Source organism: Parus major, chromosome 21 (genome assembly GCF_001522545.3).
Source record: "Parus major isolate Abel chromosome 21, Parus_major1.1, whole genome shotgun sequence".
Taxonomy (NCBI): Eukaryota; Metazoa; Chordata; class Aves; order Passeriformes; family Paridae; genus Parus; species Parus major.
The window spans coordinates 3689816-3713548 of record NC_031789.1 but is presented as its reverse complement, the minus strand read 5'-3'; the positions used below and the strand labels follow the sequence as shown (position 1 = coordinate 3713548).

General features: G+C 46.2%; 1 protein-coding gene and 1 long non-coding RNA gene across 8 annotated transcripts in view; both read left to right on the top strand.

The window, feature by feature from the left end:
- CAMTA1 (calmodulin binding transcription activator 1) overlaps positions 1 to 23733 on the top strand; it is a 234801-nt gene that overhangs the window by 19926 nt on the left and 191142 nt on the right. For all 6 annotated transcript variants that reach the window (XM_015648182.2, XM_015648184.3, XM_015648185.2 and 3 more), the window contains one exon: positions 3384 to 3502. In XM_015648182.2, coding sequence (XP_015503668.1) covers positions 3384 to 3502 — 119 coding nt within the window. The remainder of the gene's footprint in view (positions 1 to 3383; positions 3503 to 23733) is intronic.
- Positions 12509 to 22668, top strand: LOC109022930. 2 transcript variants are annotated; one of them, XR_004500039.1, is made up of 3 exons: positions 12509 to 12592; positions 13579 to 14705; positions 16342 to 22668. It is a non-coding gene; the product is annotated as an uncharacterized LOC109022930 (long non-coding RNA). The 2 variants fall into 2 exon arrangements; XR_002002404.1 differs by having other exon boundaries at positions 13579 to 15487.

The following is a 23733-nucleotide window of genomic DNA, read 5'->3' as shown; positions in this document are numbered from 1 at the left end:
GTAGGCTGCTATATTTTAGTCTGTAGCTTCCTTACTTGAGTTCTCAGCTGTGGCTGTGCCTGCCTTGGGAAACATTTTTGAGCTGTGGCCAGCTCTGCACTAAAAAGCCCCGTGTTGATAGAGCTTTACTGGCAAATCCTCCCCGTGCCAGTGTGGCTCTGCTTGCACAGACACTTTTTATTGACACTGGATGGATTTGCAGATCTCGGTGTTGTTAGTTGCACCTGTGGCAAAAATAAATAAGGAGAGAGTTCAAGTAAAAATCTGGATTTGCACAGTAAAACCAAATCAGTGCTAGGAAGTTGCAGCTCCTGTTTTTTAGCTAGTGAGGAAATTTTAGTTGGTGATAAATGGAGGAGTTTGCCTGCTGGGTGCTCTGCCTGCACTGCTGGGTGAGCAGGGCTGTGGAGCAATGTGCACCCTTTTTCCTCTGCGTTCACCAGGGGCCTCCATGGTGGTGGATGGGCTCATCAGCTGCACTAGCAAAGGCAGATTTGATTCTAGCCAAGGGGTAGCATGAGGGCTGGGTTTGCTCCACCTCCTTAAAGATGTTGTGGTGTTTCTTGTGAGGAACAGGACCAGGAAAGTGGTGGTTCATTTGGAAGAATGGGAATTCTTGTCCCCCCAGTACCCTCAGTGCCCCTGGGTGATCAATCCTCTTCTGTTCCCAGCTTCCTTGGGCTGCTCTTCCCACATAGTACATTGTGTGATTCCAGAGGGCTGAGAAGCAAGTTTGAAGGCAAATGTGTGTACATTGTTGGGGGCTATGGGTTCTTCACTCTCATAGCTGGTTGGCCTATTTCATCCTTTTGCAAGGTCAGGCCTGGTTCAGAGGTCACTGGATTTAGGATTTGCATCCCATACCGTGATGGTTGTGTGGTGTTCTGGCTACATGGCTTGAGGAATCCATAATGAAAAAATGGTTGGATCGAGGCAGGAGGCAGTTGCTTGTCACATAGGGGATTTTCTGGAGTGAGGAAATGCCATTGCTAAATACAGAAAAGGGAGGCATCCATGAGATGTAGTCGTGTTACAGGATGGTGAGAATGACCTTCCATTGCTGTAATAACAGAAGGTGGGAGATGCTAACAACGGGAGTTGGAAGGTTTAGCGTCAGCAAGTTCTAACAACTTCTACCAAAACATTTTAAAGGGCTCTATTATCCATAGGCAGTTTCTGGATTAATAATACTGATAATTGATGACAATGGAAGAAAGTTAATAAAACGAGCTGAATAATTAGAGGTCTGCCAGCCCTGCAAAATAATGGAATGAGTGATAGAGGGCTTGACTGATACGGAGGTAAGGGGAAGTAATACAATTAATGTCAATTAAAATGTGCCCATGGAAAATAAGCTGATGAGATGTAACTGGGATGTAGTTTGGCTGATAAAAGCAATAATGTGTGCTGTAAAATACTTTGTGCCTTAATGAATTGAATGTAGAGCAATGCAGTGTTTTGAATGAGAAATGGAAATGGTGTAAAATGAATGCAGGGATTGTGAAGTGAGTATTGGCTGCATTGGGTGGTGGATCTGGAAATGGCTGGGGGCTGCTGGCATGTCAGGCCTTGCCTGGCTCTGGTTTTTGCCACGGGCAAGTTGTGTTTTTGTGGCTAACTCCAGGTATCATAACTTGAGTGTCTGTGAGGGTTTGAGTGGCCCAAGTGCAGGGAAATAATGGTGACAGTCATACATGCAGAGCATCTGCTGGGGAAAGGATGTGGTCAAAAAGGCCCATAGACTCATGGTCTGAAATACTCAATATCCAGATAGAAATCCTGGAATGGCGTCGTGGAGAGCACTCTCTTCCTGATTTCTTCAGCAGTCCAGCAGAGATCGATCCTGCCAGGCTGCTCCTTGCCCAGGAAGACGCTGGGAAGTGGCAATGCTGTTGATTTAGTCTGACACAGCCACACAGTAAAGTTCCCAGGAACTCAGGGAGCACGCAGGACTCGTAAATTACAGAGCAGCTCACGTTTATCATACACATCGCTGCTTATCTTGTAAACTCATCTGCTGGGCTTGCACGAGCAGTTGATTTAACAGCATGTATATTGTTGAACTTGACACATCCAAGAGTCTAATCAAGCTTTAAGAATACCAGGGATGTCTGGCTGCTGGTGTGAAGTATCTGCAATTCCTGAGTAACTTCTAAGAATGATCGTGGTCCAGGCTATGTCGGGTTCACTGCAGGTCACAGCGAAAAGTCTGTGTCGTATGGAATTGCAGAGGAATTTTATCGTAGTGCTGGCATGTGTTTTATGACATAAAATGATTAGATGTATAAAATGAAGTTAATATCCTTTTTCTGTGCATTTCCAAGTGGGAAATGATTATAAATTAATTTTGTGGGGTAAAAAGCCAGTGAGTACCTCTACTGCTTGTGTAGCACTGCCTAGGATCTGTCACAGGATGCATGAGAATGGTGGAAGATGACAGATATGGTGTATTTGGCAAGAGAACTGATAAAGTTCTGCATTGTGGCTGGACTCTCTTATGCTGCTGCTCCGCTTCCCTTTCCTGTGGGGACTGATTTGGTTGATAAACACATGCATTTCATGGGTGCTCTGATTCTTTTGATGGTGTTAAAGGGTGATTGAGAGACATCTTCTAGGTGCTGCTGCTGAGACTGCTGCAGGCTGGTGTGGATTTGCAGGGCTTTTGGAACTTGGGTCTTTTAAGGGGAATTGATGCACATTCTACATATTTAGCAATCAAAAAAGAACAATTTGTATTATTTAGTATTTCTGCTTTTGACACCCTTGGGCATGGTGAGGTAGGAAAATTTCCATTCCTCTTTCTCACTCTCATGTTGAAGAGATACATTTACTTTCTGAGCTGTGTATGGTAATAGAAGTAACTTGGGCTTGATCAGGTATGGCATGTTTTAGTTTTAAAGGAACTAATAGACCCTGAGTTGCATTTCTGCTGCAGCTTGACAAAATTATAGCAGGTGCTGGGGCTCTGTGCTTATTTACTTGCAAATCCTGTCAAGTGTGAACTTCATTTATGACTTCCCTGGCAGGTCGTGCTGCTGTGGTCACAGCTTCTACAGTGTTTTGTTGCTATTGCTTGTAAAATTTGCCACTGAGGGAAATAATGAGCTAAAATAGGCACAGGTAAGCACACACAGGCTCCTTGTGCCCAAATCCATCAAGGCTCTTCTAAAACTTTGCAACCAGAAATAATTAAACTGTATTTATATTTCTGAAATAAAGTTGCAGTTTCAACAGAAAGCTGCTTATTTGTCTTATTGCCATGGCAAATTGCTCTTTTTGGACAGGGGAAGTGGGTGGTTTCCAAGTCTTGCCATCACTCGAGTCTCTTGGTCGAACCACCCATTCTCCTGTGTGTACATCATGTGTCTCCTCTTTTTTTCTAGATGATCATGGGAACAGCAATGGCAGTCATGTAAAAATCTTTTTACCGAAGAAGCTGCTTGAATGTCTACCAAAATGTTCAAGTTTACCGAAAGAGAGGCACCGCTGGAACACTAACGAGGTAGTTAAATCTCTTACTTATTCTTAAATGTACCAGCTTCCTTTAATGCTTATGGATTGTTTTGTGAGACCATGCCATGCAAGTTACAGGGTATGAATTCCCTGGCTCTGGAACCTGTTCCATAAATAATAAGTCCTAGTACATGCTGAAAGTGAGCTTTAAGTGAGACTTGAAGGCAAATGTGGAAGTTGACTGCTAATATAGCAGGAGTCTATGGTTCATGGGTGTGTGACTTGCCTCAGAGTCAAATCTCATATCACCTTAATGACCCGTTTCAAACTGGTTTAAAATTAGATAGGTGTGTTTATATTGCAGTGAATAAAGTGTTACTTTCCTGTGCATGAAGACTTCTGAACCAAAATGCGGTGTGTGTTCTTTCCTGCCACATAGAGTCCTGGGAAATAACCAGCTTACCTCTGTCTGAGTAATCTCGTTAAGAGCAAGGGAAACCCAGAACTGGGTGTTTTTTACTGGAATCCATTTACCCTGAGTATGCTGGTCACAGATCACCTGATTCTGCATTATGGTTGGGGTAATTTAAATAAAAAATAAGTATTTAAAATTCTGTGTGCCAAAATGAAGTTAAAGAACAACTCAGGTAGCTCTACAATCCCTAGGCTTTATTCCTGCTGTGTAGCAATGCTGGATGTCCCATAGCAGTACCCACAGTGTGTAGTTTTAGTTTTTAGTAGCTCTGTCTTAGTGTAGCTGTGCCCTATTTATGGGAATCACTTAGTAATAGAGGCAATCCACTTGGAGAAATGACTGTAAGACTCCAGTTAGTGTCTGCTTGTTGGGAGCTGACTGATCCCTCATTTGTAGATCTAAACTTGTTAACAGAACCTGTGTTCATGAGTTTAACACCTGCAAGTGGCAGCTGAGTTGCAGGATCAAACACGGCTCACTTCTGTGTGTATGTATTAGCTGAGCATAGAATCAATCACAGAGCAGTCAGTGACTGTGTGTATTTTTCAAAATTGGAGTCCTTACCCATCTTCTTTTTGGTGTCTGGAAGTTACAATCAGGTATCTATTTTTAACATACCCAGTACTGTGATAGAGTGAATCGGGTCTTTGGGGCAGTTTCTCACTGAGGCTGGCCGTGGCTTTTTTTGTGTAGGTGTTATTGTCTTGGGTCATTTGAATAGAAATGTGAATTGTAGAAAACATGGGTTGTGATTTATTCTGTGGTAGTGTTTGTACTAATGGAGACAGGGCATGGAGCAGTGGCAATTCCAGTGGCTCTGACAGATGATGTTTGGACAAACACAGTTGGGGGAAAGCAAGCTCTGCACAGGTTTGTGACAGAATTATGCTCTTCCCTCTTACTGGAAAGAGCTGATTGAGGTGGGATTTAGTCACTTTAATATTGATGCTGTCCCCAGTGCAGAGCTTTGTGCACACACTTGCACATGTGGATTTGGCTAGGACCGGTGTGTGAAGCTTCCTATGGGTACAGGATGTGGCAAAGTTCATTATGCAGCTGAAAATTGTTATTATTCATGAGCAGAAGCAGGAAAGTGGAGATGCTTGGTGTGGTGTATTAGGTTGGGAGCAGAATTTGGGAGCCTGGCTGTTCTTGTAATGGTTGTGGCAGTGTTTCAGGGAGTGGGGAGTGAGTGGCTCTACCAGTGCTCACCAGTGTATTGCTGGGGTGGGATTGTCTGGTGCTGTAATTCTGGATGGATTGTATGCTGATAGACACAGATCATCAGCTGGGACATGAAAATCAGACCCAGCCCCTGTCTGTCTTTTTGAATGTCAGATTCCTCTCCCTCATTTGTATCCCATCTTCACAAATTTCTCACTGAGGCTGTTATGCCATGGGGATGTGGAGCTGGGTCTGTCCATGGGTTATAGCTTGTGCTGACTCTGCCAGCCTGTGTGGTGTGGCTGGTACAGTGTCCCTGTTGCATGATTTAAATAAAAAGAGCTTTTCTTGTGGCCAGAGATTTTTTTGGCCCCATTAGCTCGGGGTGGGGGGAGAAATAGAAACAGACAGAGTCTTATGCCTAGATGAAGTCTTGGAAATTTGTGTTAATTATGGGGGAGGAAGGAGCTGAGCTTCCAGATTTTATTGCCTTCCCCACCCCCAATCTGAAAGTTTAATTTTGTGCACTGTTATAAAACTTGAATTTTTCTTAGGTTATAATTGAATAATAATATTGGACTACATTCCTGAGGCATTCTTCAGGGAATAAATTTTTTCATCTGAGTACACAGGTGCTTTGCCTGTGCTAGTGAAGACAGAAGTTGTAAAGTAGAGGAGAAAAAGATGTATTTTATACAGTGGTATTTCCAGAATTTTTGTACTGATTTCAGAATCTCTGGTGCTATGTGAGAGGTGCCTCCTGGACAGGGAGGTTTAGTAAAAGATGGAAAAGGAAGGAAATGCCTGAAAAACTTCAAGATCTGAACATGTGTGACAATGCTGTCCTCCCTCCAAATGGTGTGTGTTGGGCAGTCATGGATGTCGAGTCTTGCCATGAGCTGCAGAGTGTGAGTGCAGCAGGCACTGGTGTGAGATTCATCCCCAGGGGTAGTGGGGGCCAAACCCCTTAACCCAGCCACAACCCGACTCCCTTCCGAAACCCTTAAGCATTCCCTTTTGTGCTCCTTTGCCTTGGGGATGGTTCAAGGAAACTTGAACGTGGCTCTTGTCTGTCTCTTGTGCCCCGAAGCCCAGCACACGGGTGTTCCCAGCTGTGGGGGTGGTGGGCAGCAGGATGGACATGTGCAGTTACTGTGCCTCCATCAGGTCCTCAGTGATGCTGGTGCAGAGGTCTGGGAGCAGCCAGGGTAGAGCATCGCCATGGGAACACCGCAAATAACTTTTTCTGAGCACTTACGTCTGCAGCTTAGAATAATGGTCAGATGTTACTCTGGATTGAGTAGTTGAGATGGAGAAACTGTCCTCTGAGAGCTGGGTGGGCTGTGGATGACTTTACACGTAGTAAAATCACGTGATGAGCAGCAAGAGAAATGGAGCACTTAAAAATGGTTCAAACGCGTTATTGAGGTACTTGCTTTCCATCGGATCGTGCATTTGCAACTGAAATGTTTGATGGCAATACATTTCCATACCAAGATGTCATCTTGTTTTAAATCAAGTTTATAGCGGTTTTATATTTCTTATTGAAGGAAGTGTTCCTTCTAATTCAATTTTTTTTTACCAGAGGTGGAAAATCTTAAGTTAAGCTTAGCAATTTAATTACAGATTTACATTTTTGAAATGCCTGTAAAGGTGCATTGTGCTTATTTCTCTGGCTCTGGGAGAGGATAGAGATGGGGCTTTTATATGATTTCTCACATTAAGACAAATGAGTTAGTTGCCAGAAAGTTCTGCAGTGCTTTGTGCTTGTGAGGGAGTTCCTCACTCTAAGGGTTTAGTTGTTCTTTGCTATGAACCATTTTAGGGTTTGTGAAATGCAGATCCAGTTTGGTTTCAGTGAATGGATGGAGCAAAGGCTTCTGGCTTGCTGTGCTGGCAGTGCACCTTGAGTGAGAATTTTGGGAGTACTGGATCTCAGCTACCTTCCATTGGAGTTGGAGCGGGGCTGGGCTCCCAAAGCAGGGCACAGAGCCACCCTCCAGGTGCCCCACTGAGCTCCTGTGTCCCCTGACAGAGGCGGTGAGGGTGGTGCCTCATTGCCCGCCTAGTCACTTTGGGCAGCAAGATACGTTGTCTGCAGGAGATGCATCCCACTGCTTTCTGTCTGGGAATCAGCAGCTTCCTGGGGTGCTGGGGCTCAAGGATGTTGGAGTAACCTTGTCTCTGCACAGCGCTTGCCAGGCACCGGATTGCAGCTCTGAACAGAGATGCCGTTCGTTAACAGTTGGCAGCCGCAGTCATTAATCATCCTTGTAAACACTTAATGACACGGTGTGAGAAAGAAGAAAAAGTTAAACACTGGAAATGTAAAATGCTATCTTGGGCTTTGGTTCCAACAGGATTCTCTATTTACAATCTGTTGGGAGAAGCCCAGAACTTGCATGGTAGAAAAAGCCAGCAGCAATTGCTCCATGTGCTTAGGCTTGTCTGGAGGGGCATGGCAGAACTGCCCTGCTCTCTAGAGTCAGCCAGCACCCACATTTTGCAGATTCCAGGCTCAGGTACAGCTTGGGAGAGTATTCAAAAAATGCAATTATGAAACTGTATTTGAGCATTATTTAGCATAGGAAGAAACTCTCTGCCTTTGCTGCCTGGGGGCCTGAGTCGCGTGTTCACTGACATCCCGATGTGCTCTGGCGTTCTTGCTTTGCTCGCATGACACTGACATTCTCCTTTTCGCTTGACAACGAGTTATTTGCCATCCTTTCTCTAAAGTGCAGAGAAGATTTGAAGGTTTGGAGAATTGCCTGAGGGACGTGAGGGACCCAGTCTGATAGGGGGAGCGAGTCTGGAGCCTTCGGGCTGGCTGTGATGCTCTGAAACGCTGGAAGGGAGGAAGTGAAAGCAATACATCCCTGCTGCCTGCTCCTCCAGCTCCCCTCGGCTGCCGGCAGCTGAGTGTCGGGCAGCTGGTCACCGCATGGCTCCTGTCGCTGCATGTTTGTTCATTGAAGCCCTGCTCTGCTACAGACCCGGCAGCATGGCTACTGCTTTTTTGCCTTTTTTTTTTTTAAGACTGCCTGGGACAGTACAGTGTATTATAGCCCTGCACTGCATGTTCCAGTTCATTCCTTATTCAGCAAAGTAGCTGAATGTGTTACAGATTCATGGTGTTGAGCAAGTGTATGGGACCAGTATGTGTCACCAACACAGCTGGAGCAGGAAAGGGTTGTTGGTCCAGGTCACAGTGTCCCCTCAAGATGGCAAAACTCCGTGGAAAAAGAGTCACACTCAGTCCAGTTCCCTGGACTCTGAAGTCCAGCATATTTTTTAAAATGCTTTTCATCGATTCATTCAGATGTGTTCAGCTGGAGCACAGGGTTCCTGAGGCCAGAGGCTGTCTTGAGAGCCCTGTGCCTGCTTTGGAGCCCTCCAGGTCTGGGACATCCTTGCGGTCTGTGTCAGCTCTGGAGTTTCTCAAAAGCAAAAAGAATATTGAATTTAGACTAATTGCCTGCTGCCCACTTGATCGCAGTATAAAATACTCCAATGGTAATGGCAAATGCTGTTACTAGAAGGGCTGTTGGTTTCTGTTCTGCCTGATCCTCTGCTGGAGGAGCAGCAAGGAAGTGGTTGCAGACCAGCTCCCACATAGCAGCTCCTCCTGCCCTTGCTGCTCTGGCACCTCGGCTGTGGTGCTGTGCCCTTTGCACGGTGCTGAGCTGGGGACTGAGGCACCTTATGACAAGGGTTTGGGAATGGCAGGTGATACCTTGCTGGGGGCAAAGTGTTTGCCAAGTGCTGGAGCAGCCAGAGCACCCATAAAATCCAGAGTGCCAGTGTCGATTTTCACCCTTCATTTCAGTGGTGGTGGTCTGCAAGGTCCTGGGCCTCAGACAGACATGTCCCACCTGGTTTTGTCACCAGTGAACACCGGTGCCAGCCGGTGGTACTGTGCGTACAGAGCCTGCCCCTCCTCTTGGCCACCAGCAAGAATGTGAGGAACCCCACTTGCTTTATAGAAGAAAGAGCTTGGGAAGTGAAATGCAAGGGAAACAGCGTTTGTAGCGTGAGGAGAGCAGAGCAATAGCGAAATGTTCGTACACCTGACTGGGGCTGTCTGGCATGTGGGGGTGGCTCCTCCCGCTGCGCATGTGCCTGGGCTTTGAGGCTGATCCCTGAACGAGACGGCAATTTCTCTAACAGAACCACTTAATTGTGGGTTTATTTTGTGAAATAAATGAAATTCTGTGATTTGCTTAATGTGCAAAGCAGGAATGTGGTGCTGGCATTGTGTTTGCAGTTTCTCAGTTGTGTTTACAGCTCTAGTGACTGCTGTGAACGAGCTGGGGATTGAGCAGAATGCGAAGGTTACCTACCAAACTGGGTGATTTTTGGACAAGGGCAGTAATACTGGTTCATGCTATGCTATTCACAGAGAGATTCTGATGAGGATCCTCTTAGGGAAACCTAGTTTTTCTTCCCTTCCCATTTGTTCATGTTAGGGTCAGTAAAAAATTGCTGATCTTGTAGTGCTGGGCAGTTCCAGAGTGCTGGAACTGGAGTGACTCCTATAAGGCAGAGCAAAAAATAGATGGAGAGTTGGGAGTAATTCACTGCCCTCCTGGATTTTTTTTTTGTTGTTTTACTCCATGTGAACTCTTGAATAAATTAAATTAATGAATTCACTTTTTTACACTTAATGATAGACTAAAGAAAAAAAAAATACTTCATAGTTAGTTTTAGCATATTGTACACAATGTATAAAATGTTGATGGTATTGAACCACCTGACTGTCGTTAGTAACATGCCAAAGTACCTCTGAATATTGTTCAGTGGTATTAGGATTTTTTGCTGTTTGACACTTCCAGGTTCCTCCACAGAGTGGGTGTTGCAGATGACTGTAGTTCAGCAGCAATAAATGTGTGTCCAGACACTTGGACAGTGTCTGTACAGTGGCTCCAAATACTTTGTCTTGTGAGAAAATAAGGTGGAGTGTTGTTTCCTCCAGTGGATGGACCTGGTGTGCTATTCTTAATCTGTGTCATCTGTTCTGGCTTGTCCTTGTTAACTGTATCTGATTATCCTAAAGTGTAGTATTAAAAGCAGAAGTGGAATCTGATGTATGGGGAAGAAAAAGTTGGAGTTACCAGTTACAGAAACCCTTCTTGAAATATGAGGGAGTCAGGAGAGTGAATTAATTCAGTTAGTATTTACCTGTTTATCTGCAGGAATGCCAGCAGTAGTGGTAGGTACCACTGCATTGTGTGTCTGGGTCTCTGGCGTGCCTAGCACTGAGTAAAATACTCACTGGTGTTACACAAAGTGTACTTCCACGTTATACAAGGAGAATGTTACAACAAAGTCAATTTAGAAACTCAGTCTCTCTGCCAGGGCCTGGCATGTACACACACAAAGGAATTGGTTTACTTGGCAAATGAATAGGAATTGAGGAGATTATGTTTTGTAAAGGATTGAAATCCTGTCATCTTGGTCTCAGGTTTGCTGCTTCTGAGGGTGGCTGTTTCATTTGGAATAGAAAAATCAGAGCATTTAGATGAGAAAGGAAAACTAGATATGAAGGAAAAATTAGTGCCAATGAAAGCAAAAGTTTCCTTCTGGGGCACTGCCTAAGGAAAAGAGGGAAAGAAGCAGTGGTCTTCGGAAGGAACAGTGTCCTAGGGAGAGCAGGAGAGGGCATAATCCACTGCAATAGGGGGGAAAGAAAAGCCAAGTCTGTGTTCATTCCTTTGTATCTGGTGTCTGTGCCCCGTTGTTGGCAGACTGCAGGAGCTGGGAGCTGTTTGCAGCACACAGCCCTGGACCAAGATGGGCACTGGAGAGCCCTGTAGAGCTGCCCCACCTTGGGATTGTGCCCCACTATTGTTGTCTCAGGGCTAAAATGTTCCTGGGGTTACCTAAAACTCATCTGTGCAAACTTCTTGTTACCTGGGAAGTTGTGAGGGAGCCCCATGATGTTGGTGTGTCCTGCGGGCATGTCCCTGTCATGCACCACTAAGGTTCCTAAGCTCTGGGGTTTTCCTGCTCACAAAACTAATGTTGATGCATTCAGACTTAATCATCTAATGAGTCACTGCAAGTCTGTGTCCGTGCTGTTGAGTTATTGCAAAGTTTCTGGGTTCCCAAACTGCTTTCTTTGATACTGAGTTTGATATTGAGGCACATCTGCAGTGTGAGCTGTGGTGACAGGAGGCAGCCTAGGGCAGCAGTGAGGGAACTGTGGAAACGTGGACTTACTAGTTTGGCTCACAGAAACTGGAATTGATAAATGCTGGAAATAATGGCAGGAACTGAGTTTTAAGGTTAACTTTAGCATTAGGGTTTGCCAGACACGGCTACTGAGGGGAAATATGGACCTTCTCACATTCTTCAGCAGGTTCCTGACCGTGACACACATGAAGCAGGAATGATGTGGAAAGATGAGATTTGTTTTCTGGAAAAACAACCAGGCAGACTAGATCCTTGTGCTACATCTCAGTGTTACATACAGTGGTTCTCTGACACTGGGGCCTTCTTTGCCTACAAAGGCAGGGTTTTGTGCAGAGAGTTTGTTTCTTGGCTTCAAGCACAGGGCTGGTTTGGTCCAGATAAGAGTCTCCCAAAACTTAATGCCTTGCCAGGCAGGAGGAGGGATGCTGGGATGAAGAGGGATGCAATGCCCTTGGTGGTTGTCTTTCTCCAAAAGTTATCTGATGTAAATATTACGTTCTCTGCATAAATTTAGTATAGATAATTGACTGCATCCTGCTTGGAAATGGGTACCAAAGGTTGTTTTATAGCTTCTGTGTAATTGAAATTCCAGGAGGAGAGGCCTTTGTCTTGGAAACCACATTTGAATTACTTTTTTATTGGAGTGTTAAAGCAATACGTTACGATGTGAGGGGTTCAGTGTGTGTGTGTGTCAATAATTACCAGATTTCCACAGTTACAGTGAATAAAGAAAACTGTTGAAAAGGCATTCAAGCTTTCCCTGAAAAACAGCAATCCAACAGTTGTGTTGACAGCCAGGAGTGTTCTGACCTAAGCAGAGTGTCCTCGGCACAGGTAGTGGTCAGTGCCAATGCAGGACCTGCAGCCGAGGCTTGGGCTGCGCTGCCTCAAGCCCTTGGCGCTGAAAACAGTTTGTGAAACAAGAAACCAGTGCTCCAGCATGGAAATGGGAAAACCTTAAGGAGCCTGTCTACAGGGAGGTTAATAATGACAAGCCAGAGTGGCTGGAAGGAATGACCCAGTGTGGCTGGGGCAGCGTGGCCGCAGGAATGGTCAGTGGCCGCAGGAATGGTCAGTGGCCGCAGGAATGGTCAGTGGCTGCAGGACACCAGCACAAGAGAGTAGTAGAGTGTGCTGCCATGGGCTGGGTGTGAAGTGCAAGAGCTTTGATGTGCTTCCGTAGAAGGTTCTAGTTTTACTCACTGAAGCTCCTTTGTTTTGCAGAGATCTTGATGCAGACGCCCTTTTGGATTTCTTTTTAATAGTGTGTGACCCTTCACCTTTGATCCCTTGACCTGCATTACTTTGGTAACCATTTCATTTTTTTAATTTCATTTCATTTTTAATTTTGGTGTGTAAGCTGTAACATTTCATCATTTTAAACTGTAGTGTTCTTTGACCTCCCCAGATGTCTTTTTTCTTTTCTACGAGGATGCGCAATGTTGGCTTTTCTTGAATAAACATTATTTCAGTTGTTAATAAAATAAGTATTTTTTTGTTGGTTTTGCTTCCTTTAAGTTTAATTGTGTGTATGTTTCCTTTATAATACTTCACTTCTTTTGATCTGTGTTCTCCTGCTTAATCTATTTTGATATTTATGTACATCTTTGCTTTTAATTCACATTTTTTCTACAGTTCTTTTGTTCAGTAAAACCCATTCTCGTGGCCTGTCTGTGGCCCATCTGTGTCCCCCTCTAGTCAACTTTCATAGCTTAAAGTAACCTTGGGAGAATTTGAGATACACTTATGAATAAGAACTATTCTTTGTTGTTAAATTTTTTTCCCTGTCCTGAAGTTAACTTTTCCTAACCATCAGCTCCAAACTGATAGCTGTTTTAATAAAAGATTAGGCTTCAGACCAAAATGAAAATCTTACTTGAAACTCAATTTGCATTTATTTTTCTGTTATCATTGGAGCCCAAAGGGAAGTTATCAATGCTTGGAGCTGTGCTTTAGGCACGGCTGTGCTTAGGGAAGCAGTGTTGTGTGTACGTGGGATGGCAAAGCCCCCAGCGCTTAGTTGGTTCTTTCCATTTTCCTGTTGAAAGGGAAGCCGTGGATAAGACATATTTTGGCCAGATTCTATTTTTATCTGGTAAATGATCATATGAAATCCACTGAGCATGGCCCACTGAAGTACAGATTACTTTTTAAGTGTCTCATTATTTTATTCTCTAACATTTAATGCTGAAGTTTTAATTGCACACAGATGAAGCTGCTAAATGAGCACTGAAATGGATTTAGGTCTTCTCAGAGCCTTGTTGATGCTTATAAAACTTTATATCGTTCATTAGGACTACAGATTAAAATTGTAGCGAGCTGTTCACGTAGTGCCACTGGGCTCAGCTGGTGCCTGGCCTCTGAAGGAGCCTGGAGCTCACCTGAACACCCTCCTGGACTGCATTTGGCTCTGCTCCTGTCTGGGAGTCCTGCTGACCTGAGCCTGAGCTGTCTCCTTCCCCTCTGAGGAGTCCTCTGTGAGTTTTGAGGGTTCAGCCCTAGCAGGTTCTACCTGAACAGAGGGGATGCACCATCAACATCAGAACCTGGTTCAGGAAACAGCTGGTTTGAATTGGCATCCCTGCCTGAGAAGGGTATTTCCAGCACTGATCTCCGTACTTAACTGCAAGATCGTTGTTTTTAAACTGCCCTTGTATGGCAGAATTGCCTGCTAAAATAGTGGCAGATGCAGTATCCACAGAATTCCCTGCCCAGCACCTCTCTGTTACTGTATGAGTTTCTCTGACCCCGTGGCTATGAGCTGTGCTGGACTGTCACAGTCTCCATCAGTGCTTGAAGCATTCAGATGGATTTTCCCTTCCCCTCCTGTTCCAAATTTCAGCTGTAATTGTTTTTGTAGACCTGGAGTTGTCAGTTCTGGTACACAGACTGCTGCTTCTCACCAAGCCTGTCTGGGATGGCTGGGATGTGGCTTTGGCTTGGGTTTAATGCTACCTGTCAGCCTGAGAAGAAGAATCTTCCAGAAACCATCTTAAGCCATTTCTCCAGTCTCCAGAACAGGATTTTTAAAACTCATTGGGAAAAAAATACTTACTTACTTTGCCCAAGCAAACTCTTTGAAGACTCTTTTTCTCCTCATAACACATATTTTATGTTGGCAGCAGTTAGATGTGAATGCCTTGACTTTCCAGTGCAGCAATTCTTAAAAACCTTTATTTAAACGTCTGGAAACTGAAGGAAATCTCCTTCCCTGTGCAGAGAGCTGGCTGTTGGCTGCCTCCTGCTAGAACAAATAGCAGGGAAAAAGAAGAAATGGAATAAAAATGTCTGATGTTGGTAATTGGAGTCAATAATAAAAAAAATAGAGCTTAAAAAATAGTTAGAATGTCTTGGGTTTTTTTGTTTGTTTTTTTTGTCTCATTTCATGTTTTGTCATGTCCATCTTGCCTTCTTTCATAAGGTAAGCACTCTGACCCATGGCATTTTCCGGGTGTAGCTCCCAAGGTGGTGGGATGACAGTGATGCATGCTTTGTTGTGATATTTCCATGTATTGTGTTAGATGCAGAATGGTTATTCGCAGAAATCACTGTAAATAATATGGGTCATGGCTGTTCAGCTATTGCATGGGGCTTCCAGGATGCTAGAGCTACTGAGGGAGGAGGAGGTATACAGCCTTTGGGAAGGGAGGAGATAGGAATTGTCCCCCATTTCCTCTATAAAACACAGTAAATATTGGCAAGAAAAGCTGCTTTGTTGACCCAGCAGTAGCACTGCTATTTGCCCCAGTGTAAAATCTGTCCCCAGGTTTTTGCTGCAGTGCTGCTGGATACAGCAGGAACAGCAACAGCTGACCCTTAGATGGCAAGAGAAGATGGAACTCAATTCACTTTACTGAGCTTGTTTTTCACTGAGCAGTAACTCAAATACATGTTTTCATCAAACACTTAATCAAAGAACTACACAAATGCTGCAAAATGTTTGCAAAGCAAAACATTTGTCTATTTAGATATTGAGAGAATACTCTATTGAGAGATTTGTTCCTGCTTATGAGATTTTTCTGTTACTCAAAGCCAGAATGTTGACAACATCCACTCCTGAAACAAGTCTTAATTTTGAAATCTATGCAGTATCTTCTGCTGCTGGAGGCTCTTACGTATTAACCTTAAGAGAAGGCTGAAGGGCTGAAATGAAATCCTTGGCACACGTACAAGATTCAGAGTGTTGCATGTCTTGCAGTTCAGGTATTGCAGCTGGGGTTGGATTAACCTAATCTGCTTTATTCAACCTAATAGACACCTGTGTGTCATCTGCATGTGCTGGTTATTTAATAAAAATAGGCAGTAGCAAATTCCTCACTTTGGTCTGACTACTTTTGAAAATCAGATATATTGGGCAGCACAAACACACCGTTTTTTATTAACACTGAAACTCACCCAGAGGTGCAGAATGACAGGACAGGTCTGTATCACCCGCCCAAAACTACCTGAGAAAACACAGATTACTGTGTAGCACCTGACCCTATGCAATAAACTGACCAAGTGCCAGCTAACCCTGCTCACTTTTCAGGGTTGGTGGGTTTTAGGCATGGATCCCACTGCTCCCACTGCTCTTGTGCTCAGAGGGGAAGGGAATTCCCCCATTCCAGAGCAGAGCCTGAGTGCTGCTCTGGCCTTGCACTGGGACGCCGGCTCTTGGGGCAGAACTGGGATCCTTGGCAGCCACTGTGCAGGGAGGTTCTCTTTAGGGTGGGGGTGAATTTCTCAGGCTTGTCACCCTGCTTGCCGCTCTGGGTGTGCGTTGGTTTGTAAAGTCCTTAAATAATTTAATTATTGCTCCTGCTTCAATCTCTAACTTCTTGACTTGCATAAGGACTCTGATGGCTGAGTGGTTGAGCCGGCACCATTGGGCAGCCAGCCCTGACCCTCTGCTGTGCTTCTGCTTTTCCTCTGCTTCAGAAGTAGAACTGTAGCTCTTGACACCCCGCATTGGCTTTGTGTCTGCTAGAGCAGGGTCTTCTGCCTGTCCCCTGCTCATAGCTGCACATTCGGCTCAGAAAGTGCTCAGTGATAAACATGTGTTTTTATTTCTCCTTCAGGTTTGGCTTGTCTGCTTTTCAGCTCTTCTAGACATTGGAAATTCCAGTTTGTGTTTATTTTCTCTGGATTCCTTCCCACAAGACAGAAGTGAATTCAGCATGGATTATTGGGGAGAGCCTTGGCTGGGAATAAGGATAATTGCAGCCTCTGGCTGTGCCACAGTTTCACTGATGATTTCTTTTAAGTTACTCACCTGCACTGTATCTGTTTCCTCAGCTGTAAAATGTGGGTAATTACCTCCATTGTAAAATGTTACAGGGTCTGCTGGTAATTATATGAACGAAGTGCTAATTACAGTGATTATCCCTTGGACCTAGTCTAGATCTGGCTGATGTTCCTGTTGTGATGAACGGATGAAACAAATACTACAACTTGCTTTTCTCCATTCTTTGTGAGGGGCCTGGAAGGTGCCACATCACGCAATGTGCTCCCAGTGAGAAGCTCTGCTGCCCTGTCACTCAGGTCCCTCTGTTCATTTCTCATTCCCCTCTGCCCTTGTGTGTGACAGGGCTGAGGAAGGGGCTGAGGAATTACTGATTCAGTAGTTGGATCCACATATGATCTGGTAGCCAGGGTTTATGCTGTGGCTTGGCTTTTCCTCTTGTGGATATGTGGAAGGCAGCAGCCAGGGAACTGTCCTCCCGAGGTACCAACTGGGTTGGGGCCAGTCTGTGGCCTAGTGGCCTCTGTTCCTTAAAAAGTTTTGACCTTGATGCCAGGAGAGGTGTCCTTCCAGCTGTGGAGATTATTTCCCTCCTGTAAAAGTTTACAGCTTGCAAGACTTTATTATCAAACATTTTATTTGCCTTTCTCTTCTCCGTTTATTTAGGACACATTTTCTTTGTAGCTGGGAATAGCTCTACTATCCCCTGAGCAGGGCTGGGTAGTGGAGGAAGAATTTATATTCTTCAAGGTAGAAATGGAGTGTTCTCATCCAGAAAATCCTGCTGCTGGGAAGGCACTGTAGTTTTTGATGATAGTAATAAGTCACGTCATATATCCAGTAATGATGAGAGTCTCCTCACCTACCCAATCCCTGCCTTCCTTGGACACAGACCTCATGGCACAGTAACAACAAAAATCCTGTGCATCTTGCTGCAGCTCTGCCTGCTCAGTTCTGCCACATCTGATTCCGTGCCTTCCTGGATTCTGCTGGATGGATTTTCTGCCTTTGCCTCCAGCCTCTATACACCTGCTTCCCATCAGCCTCAGCCTTTTTTTGCCCTGGAAGAGCAAGGCTCAGTAGTTATGTCTTGAAAATTTAGTAGCTGAGCAGCTCTTCCTTTCTCAGAGTTTGACGAGTGCGATGCATTTTTAACTTTCTAGAGAAGGTTTTAGTTCCTGTCCAGGATGATGGTTTGGAAAGGCTTTCTGGCAATGGAAAGGCAGTCTTTAATTGCGGTTTTGCACCTGAATTTTCCAGACTAGATGGTCTTCTCTGACAGATTCTGTGTGATTGATTCTACAGCCTCTTCTTTTCCATGACAGGATACTTGAGTGCTCCAGGGATGGGAGCAACTTTCCACTCCTGATAGGTGAAAGTGGTCATTGCCAGGCAATGAGGGCATGGAAAGAACTTCTCTTGTTAGGTGGAGGAAAAGATAAATGAGGGATTATCATCTCTCCCACAATTTGCTCTTTCCTTGCTTTAGAGCATCTAAACTAGAGGGGTGTGTCTGTAGTGTGTCTGGCTTCACCAAATGCTCATCTGCCAGGCTTCTTCGAAAATCCTTTGTTCGGGAAGCAAAAAATTTAGTTTGTTCCTGCAGAAGCATCATGTATTAAGATGAATTCATTTGGTGTGAGAGGCTTCAAAAGTGAATGATGCCATATCCATGTTCTTATTGCCCGTTGCACATGTGAACTGATTTGTGTGCTCTCTGCAAGTCACATGCTGAAGGATGTTAAATTACTGTGTAACCTGCAGGGTAATCGGTGATTCAGATTTGAGATTTAGCCAAGTCTAATTTTGCAGCATTCTTGCAATATCTGGGATTTCTGTATCTTAGAACCACTCTGAATGCTGTACATTAAAAGTGTAGCTAACACACCATTTTTAAAAAATGTTTAGTAACATAATAATTATTACTTTTCAGTCTTCTTTCTCTTAAAAATCAGTGCACTGTTTGATTTTCATTGAGGTGCAAAGTGTTGTGTAAAATCACTGCAACTTGTGACAAAAAATGCTTTCAAGTGTCTGAATGAAAATGCAGCATCACCATGAAAACAAAAGTGTTGATGCAAAAGTGGTTCCAAACGAGGTGCTGCTAAGTGAAGGTTTCCCTGCTTTTGAGAGCGGGTTTTTAAGCAGTGATATACCCTTTGGGGGGCAATTGCACACCCCAGGGAAGGAGCTGAGGAGCACTTTGTGTATGTCAGAGGTTGCTGCAAAGAGATCTACTCATTTTTACTTCTTTCTGTAATTACCTGTCGCTGCTTGGCTTTGTGAGTCAATAGGTTTCAGACAAACGCCGAGCGGAGCAGTGCCGGGAGTGCCGCAGCCCCCGCGCTCGCCCGTCCCGTGCGGGCTGTACCGGGCCCGCGGTGCTTTCGGCATCGCCTCCTCCCCGGCCTGCTCGGTACCGGGCCCGCGGTGCGTGCCGGCGGCACGGCCTGTTCCCCCGGAGCCGCCGGCCGAGCCTGCCGGTGCTGCCTGTCCCAGCGCCTCGCCGGAGAAGGAGGAAGAGGAGGGTTTCCACCGCGCCCCGTTTCCAGCTGCCCCCGTGTCTGTACGGACGCGGAATCCCCACAGGAGGGTGCTGCGAAGGCACTGAATGTGCAGGTTTGCAGGGAAGATGAGGGCTTGGAGAAGACGGCGATTGTAGGGCAGCCAACGCCGTGGCTCCGGCAGGGGCAGCGCCTCAGGCGGCCCCGGGGAGGGGCGCGGGGGGAGGCGGGCGCTGAAGCTCGCAGCTCCCCGCTGCCGTGCCGGTGGGCTCCCGTGTCCGGCTGTCGGAGTGTGAACGACGGCAGCGGGAGCACTGACACTCGGGTGCTGCAGGGCCTTGAGGGCTTGGTAGCTGCAAAGCGTCCCAGGGCCGTTCCCCTGCGTCCTGCTTGTGACTGGTGCTGGGACCCTTCGCTGTGAGCATCATCCGTGGCCAATGGCTCGTGTGGCTTCTCTCCAGCGAGCCTTGGGGGCACCCAGCTACTCTCCTGTCTGCGTGTAGTATGTTTAGTCTGCACAAGTGGCAAAATGCATTTTCTTGCAAGTAGAGACAACCTCCGAGTGCTGTCCTAAAATACTTTGTAAACTGGACCATTTTATTCAGCATGATCAGATGAGAAATAATGGCAAAACCTCCCTTTGGTTCCTGGCTGTGCAACCCTCTTCCAAATATTTTAGTTAAAGGGATTATTCCTTTTGCATAATACGTGCTCATGCCAAAAAAAACTTGTCTGGCAAGGTCAGTTAAGCAGCACTTTCATGTGATTCTTCCTTTAGCTGGGTGCTGCTTCACCCTGAAATGGTGTGATCATTTAAAAGTAAACAACCCTCCACCCCAGGGGCTGCACACATCTGCTCTGGCCCGCACTTCTTTCTGCTGCTTTTCACTTTTTAAATAAACTTTTGAAGCTGAGGATTGTATAACTGAAGTAGAGACTTCTCTTTGGGATGATCTCTAGGACATGTGGGGGATTCAGTCTAATTCTGTTTATATGGGAGTGTGGGAGCTCTGATCCCTTTTAATGGCAGCAGGATCAACTCATGGAGCTGTGTTAGAGAGGGGGTGTAAAATCAGCTACTCATTCATTGCATCAGAGCACCTCAGTTGGAAACCTGGGACTGAGATCCATCCGTGTGTGAGTCCCTGTGGGGTTCTGTGCTGGCCACGGGGTATCACGGCATGTGCCAGTTCAGGCTTTGGGTCCCAGGTGTTTGGATGGAGGACTGTGTCCAGCAGTGACGGTGCTTTGTGTTGCTCCGTGGGTTTGACACTCATCTGAAATTGCATCACCAAAAACCCTTTTGGTGGGATGGGTGATCCCCAAGTTTGGCTCATACACACTGTGAAAGGGGTGCTTGGCAGCAGTGGGGGCTTTGCCTCAGCACCTGCATGGCAGGACAGAGCTGGTGTCGTGTCCGAATGCTGCTAGATCAGCTGCAGGCGAATACAAATAGACTTGGATTTTGGCCCTGTAAAGGGAGACTTTCAGCTTCCCCCGGGAATTCTGCCTTGGCAGAAACCAGCTGTAGTTCAGTGGTTTCTGTTACCAGGCAGAGTCTGTTTGGATGTTAGAAAATTAGAGCAGAAATTCCTGCAGCAGTCAGCTGTGTCTGCGTCACCTCTGTGACCTCTAACTGCTACTCCTGCAAACAGTTGCCATTAAACACAGTCAATAACCCCCTTCTGCATTCTATTGGATCATCTCTTCCTGCCATCTCAAATGAAAAATAAACAAAAGAGCTTAAGCGTGCAACGTGCTAAATAGACTAATCAGCTGTGAAAATATTTTATGGGGGAATCTGGGGCAAGAGCTGTCAGTGGGAGTGAGCTGATTGGAGCTGCAGCAAAACAGCTCCAGGAGGCGGCCATGGGGACAGAAGGGAAAGATTTGCTCAAATGTATGTGTGCTATTTTTTTTACCCCTTTCTGAGTAGTTTTAGGAAATCCCTCCCTCTGTAAATTGATTACCTCTGCACATCAGAAGGCCTTGGCTCTAAGTACGCACTAAGCTGCTCCTGTGCTGATTTGACTTTGCCTGTTAAATGTAAAACAGGTTTTAATCTTCTCATTTAGATGTTTTAATAGAAAGTAAATGTTTAACTTGCTTTGCTGTGGCCTCCAAATCTTTAATCCGTGGGAATGTTTTTAATGAAAGGAAAACCGTGCTTTTGTTTAAAGCAGGGGTTGATGCTGCAGGCAGTAGTGCTGGTGGGGGGAACTGCAAACTCGCATCAGGAATTTTTGGCACTGGTGGATCCCGGATTTGGGGATTATGGGTTTAGGAATATGCTGGGGAGGGTGGCAAGGACCCTGTTTTGGGACAGTCTGTTGCTGGGATGGGACATGTAACAATGCTGTAAATTCAGTGTCAGTGATTCCTGCCCCTGAATTCAGAGCTGTCCCTGTGTTTTGATGGTGTTACAGGGCTGTTGCTGCTCCAGCAAGGGAGCGCTGAGCAGAGCCATGTGCATGCCAAGGAAACTGCAGAACAGCAGCACCGGGTTTTCTGCACACAAAAAGGGGTTTCTGCTCTTCTGAAGCCACTCAGCTTACTTATGATTTAATTTGATGTAATTTGTTAAAAAATGACATGTGCACAGGACACATATGGCTGGCAAAGTACCATGACAAAGTCAAAACTGAATGAGGAGTGGAGCACACAGTGAATATAGGTAGAAACCACCTAGGAACAAGCACAGGAACCTGTGCCCACTTTGGGGCAGGACCCACAGCTGTTTGCCCCTTCAGTTGCATTTTCTGCTTCAAATTAGAATTGGGACTTTATTAGCTTAAAAAGTGCAGCAAGTCCTAGAAGATGGAGAGTGCTGCCAAAGGATTTACCTGCGTGTCTCCCACCAGCCTGTGCTGCCAGAGGGGAGATGCTGTTCAGGGCAGCTGAAGGCAGACAGGCACCTACAAGGAAGTGCTTCATGAACAACATTTCCCTCATTGGAAAGCCAACTGCACCGATAAAGCTTTGGCTGGGTAAATAAAGTGCTCTGATTTCCAGGCCTGTATTGTAAGTTGTCGAGTGGTAATTGTGTAAGTGCCAGGGTTATAAATAGCGGGTGCAGCTGGCAAGCCCCAGCCGTGGCACACCGCGGCACCGGTGCTCCATAGTGAGAATTGGGAGGATTGTTCTCGTTGGGGTTTTGGCTTCTCCCTTCACACTCCATGCTTTTCCCACCTGGGCTTGCAGGGCCTGGTTCCTGCAGCCAGGCCTGGCTGTCCTTCGTGGGACAGGGGCCAGCTTGGACACAGGAGCATCCTGCGGCACCTGGATTTGTACCTGATCTGTGCATCAACTGGGCCGTATGCGGAAAGCAAGAGAAAAACTATTGGTAAAATAATAAATTGACTTCAAACCAAAACAGTTCATTATTGCAGAGTCAGTACACTTAATAGGCTGATGCTGCATCACAGGTGTGTGGATGCCCGTGGAAAATGGTGTCATATGGAGTTTCCCAGCAGTATCTGCAGTGAAGGATTCGCTGTTCTCCACAGGATGACTGGGGAGCAGTTTGCATACATCCATGGTGAAACAGAGCTGCTCCTTCACTGTGCACTGGAGGGATGAGTTAGGGTTTTACAGCATAGTAACCTAAATGTTTAATTTTCTCAATTGTCATTGTTCTAATTAAATTAATTTGCAGGTTTTTTTCTGTTTGCTTTTTTCCTTTAACTTTTTTTCCTCTTTGACCAGAATCTTAATAACCCTAACAGGTCACAGGCACATCAGGATGCTGGGACAGTGCAGGGGGCTGAGGCGAGCAGAGCTGGGGCTGTGTGTGGAGGGTTGGGGTGTGGCAGGAAGACGCTGGAGGAAATGTTTGCCTTCCCTGTGGGAGTGGGTTGAAACGCTACATCAGGCACGTGTCACCAAAATAATAAAAGTACTATGAAAGCAATCAAGTATGTGTTACCCACTTGGCGTGTTACAGGCGACTCCTCCCCGTGCAAGGCCAAGCCATTCTGAATTCATCCCCCGGGATTTGGCGTTAAAACATGTTCGCTGCCAGCTGACAGAAGAGTCAAGCTCGGATTTATTACACCGGCACCTGCAGTAAAAAATGACAGATGATGCGAATGTATTTAATTATCATTCAGCGCCACGTCTCTGCCTGCTCTGGTCGCGGGGCTGCAGCTGGCACACACTTTAACTAAAGTCAGTGTGCTTATCTGGAGAGGGGCCCGGAGGAAGCGGCCGGGGGGAGCCGGCTGTTCCTGCGGGGCCCGGCTGAGCAAACGCGGGGCTCCACACGCTCGTTCATCCACGGTGCCCCATCCCTGGTCCCCCATCCCTGGTCCCCCATCTCTGGTCCCCCATCCCTGCTCCTCCCGCAGCTCCCGCTCCGCCGGGGAACGCGCTCTTCCAGCCTCGTGCTGGATCTCCGGAGCGCCGGCCACTGTCCCTGCTGAGGGGGGTCCCCGGTGGCATCCCCCGGCCCAGCGTGCGGGCACATCCACTCCCAGAGCCGTGCGGCCGCGGCCCAAAGGCCGCTGCGGTTTGCAGCAAGGTCAGGGGGACACTCCGGGACTGCCGCAGCGGCGCCGGGAACGAACCCGTGTGCCGGGATAACACGGAGCTGCGGGGAGCTGGACAGCTCTGCTCTGGGTGTGTGTGTCCTGTGTGCACCTACATGGACCTGCAGCACAGAGATACATGCCAGAACATGGACACGCACCTGCAGGCACACATACACACGTGTGTACGCTCATACA